Source organism: Strongylocentrotus purpuratus, unplaced genomic scaffold (genome assembly GCF_000002235.5).
Source record: "Strongylocentrotus purpuratus isolate Spur 01 unplaced genomic scaffold, Spur_5.0 spur5_scaffold_12, whole genome shotgun sequence".
Classification (NCBI taxonomy): Eukaryota; Metazoa; Echinodermata; class Echinoidea; order Camarodonta; family Strongylocentrotidae; genus Strongylocentrotus; species Strongylocentrotus purpuratus.
The window spans coordinates 4574476-4582348 of record NW_022145597.1 but is presented as its reverse complement, the minus strand read 5'-3'; the positions used below and the strand labels follow the sequence as shown (position 1 = coordinate 4582348).

Below are 7873 nucleotides of genomic sequence, written 5' to 3'. Positions count from 1 at the left end.
ATCGCGTTATCTCGAAACGATTAATGGATTAATGGATAATATTAATTGTTTAAAAAAAAGAAGAACAGAAGAAAAGAACAAAGAAAGGATCAAATGATCATGAGTCGTAGCAGTTAATAGTCTATGAGCAAAGAATTAATTTGGGTATTGGATTCATGTCTGCAAAAGAGCATAGTGGACAGAGTGTTGGTCTTTGAAAGGATTAACCTTGGTTTAGTGCTTGTATAAGGTATTCTTTTTAATTACTCAGTCTCTCAGATAGGACTTAAAGCTGTTGATTCCTCAGAGCTTCAGAGAATAATAATATACATACTTGCAAGCTTGAATTATTAAGGCGTATACAGCTGAATTGGCAGTGACGTGAGGGCAATTGTTCTGATATGTTCATTTGATAGTTCTGTTTGTGGGAAGAGCATTGTGTAGTAAAACTACCTTACTTCAAATAATAACTGCTTACCGTAATATTCCAAATTGTAGAAGAATCTGAGTACAAATCAAATTTTGATTTGTATGATGAAATTGCATTTACAGATGTTGCGTTTTTTTCCCCTTTCAATTTTTCAGAGCGTATCAAGCACTCAACTTCAAGCATGAAAATCTGTCGCTGATTCAACCCCGATTCGTGGCGCCCCTGCCTCCTCTTCAACCAGCGGTAAGTCTACATCACCACCATAATTTAAAACCAGTCATCATGTGGTTTTAGCTGATGATGAGAGTGACATGGTTTTAGGTGATGTTGATGGGGATGTGGTTTTAGCTGATGATGAGAGTGACATGGTTTTAGCTGATGATGATGGAGGTGTGGTTTTAGCTGATGATGATGGAGGTGTGGTTTTAGCTGATGATGATGTGAAGGTGGTTTTAGCTGATGATGAGAGTGACATGGTTTTAGCTGATGATGAGAGTGACATGGTTTTAGGTGATGTTGATGGGGGTGTGGTTTTAGCTGATGATGATTGGATGTGGTTTTAGCTGATGATGAGAGTGACATGGTTTTAGCTGATGATGAGAGTGACATGGTTTTAGGTGATGTTGATGGGGATGTGGTTTTAGCTGATGATGATTGGATGTGGTTTTAGCTGATGATGAGAGTGACATGGTTTTAGGTGATTTTGATGGGGATGTGGTTTTAGATGATGATGATGGGAGGTGGTTCTAGCTGATGATGATGTGGATGGGGTTTTAGCTGATGATGAGCGTGACATGGTTTTAGCTGATGATGATGGGGATGTGGTTTTAGCTGATGATGATGGGATGTGGTTTTAGCTGATGATGAGAGCGAGGTGGTTTTAGCTGATGATGATGGGATGTGGTTTTATCTGATGTTGATGGGGATGTGGTTTTAGCAGATGATGATGGGAGGGGGTTTTAGCTGATGATGATGTAGATGCGGTTTTAGCTGATGATGAGAGTGACGTGGTTTTAGCTGATGATGATGTCGATGTGGTTTAAGTTGATGATGAGAGTGACATGGTTCTAGCTGATATTGATCGGGATGTGGTTTTAGCTGATGATGAGAGTTACATGTTTTTAGCTGATGATGTTGGGGATGTGGTTTTAGATTATGAAGGTGTGATGTTTTTTTTATTGGTCCTACACGAAAAGGCAAAGGCCCGACATGTCAAAACTGCTGCTTTTGGGGGCTAATCACTACAGGAGGCTGCAACCCTTGCCCTCCTTTTAAATATAGCTTTTTCATCTTCAAAACAAAGTAGTACCCGGAAGAAAAATATCTGGTCCTTTGAAATGCTTACAGCTTTGAACAACCCAAAAAAATTCTGCCCATGGTGTATAACCCCTTCATAAGTTCTTCTAAACACAACTATTATATCAATCTCTTTACCCGAAGGGCATACAAAACCATTCCATGTCATATCAGAACAAAGGCCTTTTTATGTAGACTCTTTCCCCCGCAGGTACTGAAGATCATCTGGAGTATTATGTTCATGAGTGTGGAGACATCTTAAACCATCAGCATGAAGCTACCGGCAGACTCAACCGACGCTAAACACATTATGGAGCATGTCTTTGCACAGGTGTCGGAATTCAAGAAACTCGACCAAGTAAGATCATGAACAGGGAAATTCCCTTTTTGATGAGTTATGGGATCATATTGTGTGAGAGCAGTATACCATGTTGGTAGTTTTCATTTAAAGATGACATGTTTCTTTCTTGAAATGTTCCTGAACTTTCACTCTGCACTTATTCTTATGCCTCCGCTACAAAGTAGCCGGAGGCAGTATGTTTTCTGGTTGTCCATACGTCCGTTCTCGTGATCGCTTTATCTCAAGAACCAATTAATGGATTACCGCCAAACTTTGGTCATGTATGTATCTTGCAGAGCTAATGAAGTGGTTAGATTTTGGGGTCACGAGGTCAAAGGTCACAGGGCTTATTACGTATGTATAAATAGCTTGTGATTGCGTTATCTCAAGAACCGATTAATAGATTCCCGCCAAACTTGGGTTCATCTGTACTCACTTATCTTTTTGTTTCAATTTCAATTTCATTTTGTTCATGTTTCCAACAAAACATTACGAAGCAATTATAAGCATTTAAAACAAATGTAGAAATACATGTTAGAAACAGACAGGTCCACTAAAAAGCAATGCTTGTATATGTGTGAACACCTAATGATATACTAAATTGTAAAGTGCAGTATGCTCAAAGCACCCACGTTCACCACAGCATTTGGGAACAAGCTGTATGTTGCATGGAAATTGCAGCTTGTACCTACAGCTGATCTTCGTTATTTAATAGTATTTTTCACTGATAACATTCTTTATTACACTTCTGGGCTCCTATTCACTTTACTCTTCATGGTTTGTCTATTAGGAAAATAGTAAGATATTGAAATAAAGAGAGATGTAATATAATTTGTGTTCTCTTACTTTGTTCAGGCGACTGGAGTGCGTCCATACACAGGGAACGTTGGAGCAGATGATGTTGATGGTGTAGACATGGCTTACAGGGTAGTGGCTGATCATATTCGCACATTGACCATAGCTCTCTTGGACGGAAGCTGGCCAGATAATGTTGGAAGAGGGTGAGTCCTTTTGAATGGATTTTCTAGCCCTCATTTGATCTTATTACAGTCTAATGGTTGGCAATACCTTACATGCCATACATTAAAATTACCTAAAGTTTGGTTCTATTTAACAACACATGGGATACATTATACATAAGATGGAATTTAAAAAACCTTTTTAACACACATATTTATGCCTTAATAATAATAATAATAAGAATAATATTTTGATGTCTCTGCTACAGCCTAGCCGGAGGCATTATGTTTTCTGGTTGTCCGTCTGTCCGTACGTCTGTTCTCGTGATCACGTTATCTCAAGAACCGATTGATGGATTACCGCCAAACTTGGGTCATGTATAATTCTTGCAGAGCTAATGACCAGATAAAATTTTAAGGTCACAAGGTAAAAGGTCACATGGCTTATTATGTATGCAAAAACAGCTTGGATCGCGTTATCTCAGAAACGATTAATGGATTAATGGATAATATTAATTGTTTAAAAAAAAGAAGAACAGAAGAAAAGAACAAAGAAAGGATCAAATGATCATGAGTCGTAGCAGTTATAGTCTATGAGCAAAGAATTAATTTGGGTATTGGATTCATGTCTGCAAAAGAGCATAGTGGACAGAGTGTTGGTCTTTGAAAGGATTAACCTTGGTTTAGTGCTTGTATAAGGTATTCTTTTTAATTACTCAGTCTCTCAGATAGGACTTAAAGCTGTTGATTCCTCAGAGCTTCAGAGAATAATAATATACATACTTGCAAGCTTGAATTATTAAGGCGTATACAGCTGAATTGGCAGTGACGTGAGGGCAATTGTTCTGATATGTTCATTTGATAGTTCTGTTGTGGGAAGAGCATTGTGTAGTAAAACTACCTTACTTCAAATAATAAATCTGCTTACCGTAATATTCCAAATTGTAGAAGAATCTGAGTACAAATCAAATTTTGATTTGTATGATGAAATTGCATTTACAGATGTTGCGTTTTTTTCCCCTTTCATTTTTCAGAGCGTATCAAGCACTCAACTTCAAGCATGAAAATCTGTCGCTGATTCAACCCCGATTCGTGGCGCCCCTGCCTCCTCTTCAACCAGCGGTAAGTCTACATCACCACCATAATTTAAAACCAGTCATCATGTGGTTTTAGCTGATGATGAGAGTGACATGGTTTTAGGTGATGTTGATGGGATGTGGTTTTAGCTGATGATGAGAGTGACATGGTTTTAGCTGATGATGATGGAGGTGTGGTTTTAGCTGATGATGATGGAGGTGTGGTTTTAGCTGATGATGATGTGAAGGTGGTTTTAGCTGATGATGAGAGTGACATGGTTTTAGCTGATGATGAGAGTGACATGGTTTTAGTGATGTTGATGGGATGTGGTTTTTAGCTGATGATGATTGGATGTGGTTTTTAGCTGATGATGAGAGTGACATGGTTTTAGCTGATGATGAGAGTGACATGGTTTTAGGTGATGTTGATGGGGATGTGGTTTTAGCTGATGATGATTGGATGTGGTTTTAGCTGATGATGAGTGACATGGTTTTAGGTGATTTTGATGGGGATGTGGTTTTAGATGATGATGATGGGAGGTGGTTCTAGCTGATGATGATGTGGATGGGGTTTTAGCTGATGATGAGCGTGACATGGTTTTAGCTGATGATGATGGGGATGTGGTTTTAGCTGATGATGATGGGATGTGGTTTTAGCTGATGATGAGAGCGAGGTGGTTTTAGCTGATGATGATGGGATGTGGTTTTATCTGATGTTGATGGGGATGTGGTTTTAGCAGATGATGATGGGAGGGGGTTTTAGCTGATGATGATGTAGATGCGGTTTTAGCTGATGATGAGAGTGACGTGGTTTTAGCTGATGATGATGTCGATGTGGTTTAAGTTGATGATGAGAGTGACATGGTTCTAGCTGATATTGATCGGGATGTGGTTTTAGCTGATGATGAGAGTTACATGTTTTTAGCTGATGATGTTGGGGATGTGGTTTTAGATTATGAAGGTGGTGATGTTTTTTTAATTGGTCCTACACGAAAAGGCAAAGGCCCGACATGTCAAAACTGCTGCTTTTGGGGGCTAATCACTACAGGAGGCTGCAACCCTTGCCCTCCTTTTAAATATAGCTTTTTCATCTTCAAAACAAAGTAGTACCCGGAAGAAAAATATCTGGTCCTTTGAAATGCTTACAGCTTTGAACAACCCAAAAAAAATTCTGCCCATGGTGTATAACCCCTTCATAAGTTCTTCTAAACACAACTATTATATCAATCTCTTTTACCCGAAGGGCATACAAACCATTCCATGTCATATCAGAACAAAGGCCTTTTTATGTAGACTCTTTCCCCCGCAGGTACTGAAGATCATCTGGAGTATTATGTTCATGAGTGTGGAGACATCTTAAACCATCAGCATGAAGCTACCGGCAGACTCAACCGACGCTAAACACATTATGGAGCATGTCTTTGCACAGGTGTCGGAATTCAAGAAACTCGACCAAGTAAGATCATGAACAGGGAAATCCCTTTTTGATGAGTTATGGGATCATATTGTGTGAGAGCAGTATACCATGTTGGTAGTTTTCATTTAAAGATGACATGTTTCTTTCTTGAAATGTTCCTGAACTTTCACTCTGCACTTATTCTTATGCCTCCGCTACAAAGTAGCCGGAGGCAGTATGTTTTCTGGTTGTCCATACGTCCCGTTCTCGTGATCGCTTTATCTCAAGAACCAATTAATGGATTACCGCCAAACTTTGGTCATGTATGTATCTTGCAGAGCTAATGAAGTGGTTAGATTTTGGGGTCACGAGGTCAAAGGTCACAGGGCTTATTACGTATGTATAAATAGCTTGTGATTGCGTTATCTCAAGAACCGATTAATAGATTCCCGCCAAACTTGGGTTCATCTGTACTCACTTATCTTTTTGTTTCAATTTCAATTTCATTTTGTTCATGTTTCCAACAAAACATTACGAAGCAATTATAAGCATTTAAAACAAATGTAGAAATACATGTTGGAAACAGACAGGTCCACTAAAAAGCAATGCTTGTATATGTGTGAACACCTAATGAGATACTAAAGTGCAGTATGCTCAAAGCACCCACGTTCACCACAGCATTTGGGAACAAGCTGTATGTTGCATGGAAATTGCAGCTTGTACCTACAGCTGATCTTCGTTATTTAATAGTATTTTTCACTGATAACATTCTTTATTACACTTCTGGGCTCCTATTCACTTTACTCTTCATGGTTTGTCTATTAGGAAAATAGTAAGATATTGAAATGAAGAGAGATGTAATATAATTTGTGTTTCTCTTACTTTGTTCAGGCGACTGGAGTGCGTCCATACACAGGGAACGTTGGCAGATGATGTTGATGGTGTAGACATGGCTTACAGGGTAGTGGCTGATCATATTCGCACATTGACCATAGCTCTCTTGGACGGAAGCTGGCCAGATAATGTTGGAAGAGGGTGAGTCCTTTTGAATGGATTTTCTAGCCCTCATTTGATCTTATTACAGTCTAATGGTTGGCAATACCTTACATGCCATACATTAAAATTACCTAAAGTTTGGTTCTATTTAACACACATGGGATACATAATAAATACATAAGATGGAATTTAAAAAACCTTTTTAACACACATATTTATGCCTTAATAATAATAATAATAAGAATAATATTTTGATGTCTCTGCTACAGCCTAGCCGGAGGCATTATGTTTTCTGGTTGTCCGTCTGTCCGTACGTCTGTTCTCGTGATCACGTTATCTCAAGAACCGATTGATGGATTACCGCCAAACTTGGGTCATGTATAATTCTTGCAGAGCTAATGACCAGATAAAATTTTAAGGTCACAAGGTAAAAGGTCACATGGCTTATTATGTATGCAAAAACAGCTTGGATCGCGTTATCTCAGAAACGATTAATGGATTAATGGATAATATTAATTGTTTAAAAAAAAGAAGAACAGAAGAAAAAGAACAAAGAAAGGATCAAATGATCATGAGTCGTAGCAGTTAATAGTCTATGAGCAAAGAATTAATTTGGGTATTGGATTCATGTCTGCAAAAGAGCATAGTGGACAGAGTGTTGGTCTTTGAAAGGATTAACCTTGGTTTAGTGCTTGTATAAGGTATTCTTTTTAATTACTCAGTCTCTCAGATAGGACTTAAAGCTGTTGATTCCTCAGAGCTTCAGAGAATAATAATATACATACTTGCAAGCTTGAATTATTAAGGCGTATACAGCTGAATTGGCAGTGACGTGAGGGCAATTGTTCTGATATGTTCATTTGATAGTTCTGTTGTGGAAGAGCATTGTGTAGTAAAACTACCTTACTTCAAAAATAAATCTGCTTACCGTAATATTCCAAATTGTAGAAGAATCTGAGTACAAATCAAATTTTGATTTGTATGATGAAATTGCATTTACAGATGTTGCGTTTTTTTCCCCTTTCAATTTTTCAGAGCGTATCAAGCACTCAACTTCAAGCATGAAAATCTGTCGCTGATTCAACCCCGATTCGTGGCGCCCCTGCCTCCTCTTCAACCAGCGGTAAGTCTACATCACCACCATAATTTAAAACCAGTCATCATGTGGTTTTAGCTGATGATGAGAGTGACATGGTTTTAGGTGATGTTGATGGGGATGTGGTTTTAGCTGATGATGAGAGTGACATGGTTTTAGCTGATGATGATGGAGGTGTGGTTTTAGCTGATGATGATGGAGGTGTGGTTTTAGCTGATGATGATGTGAAGGTGGTTTTAGCTGATGATGAGAGTGACATGGTTTTAGCTGAGGATGAGAGTGACATGGTTTTAGCTGATGATGAT

General features: G+C 38.6%; 2 protein-coding genes across 4 annotated transcripts in view; both read left to right on the top strand.

The window, feature by feature from the left end:
* Nucleotides 1-456: 456 nt before the first annotated feature.
* Nucleotides 457-7873, top strand: part of LOC115922577 (alanine--tRNA ligase, cytoplasmic-like) — a 23369-nt gene continuing 15952 nt past the window's right edge. For 2 of the 3 annotated variants that reach the window (XR_004063486.1, XM_030981644.1), the window contains exons 1-5: nt 457-652; nt 1917-2063; nt 2901-3046; nt 4039-4126; nt 5390-5536. Coding sequence is in view for 1 of the 3 variants with exons in the window: in XM_030981644.1 (XP_030837504.1) it covers nt 5450-5536 (87 nt within the window). In the remaining 2 variants the exon portion in view is untranslated. Of the gene's footprint in view, nt 653-1916; nt 2064-2900; nt 3047-4038; nt 4127-5389; nt 5537-6367; nt 6407-7873 lie in introns of those variants that run through there. The other variant, XR_004063487.1, reaches the window with a different exon arrangement.
* The window catches only part of LOC115922578 (alanine--tRNA ligase, cytoplasmic-like), a 5917-nt gene continuing 4444 nt past the window's right edge, over nt 6401-7873 (top strand). Inside the window, exons 1-2 of the mRNA XM_030981645.1 lie at nt 6401-6511; nt 7508-7595. Coding sequence (XP_030837505.1) covers nt 6426-6511; nt 7508-7595 — 174 coding nt within the window. The 5' untranslated portion in view covers nt 6401-6425. The remainder of the gene's footprint in view (nt 6512-7507; nt 7596-7873) is intronic.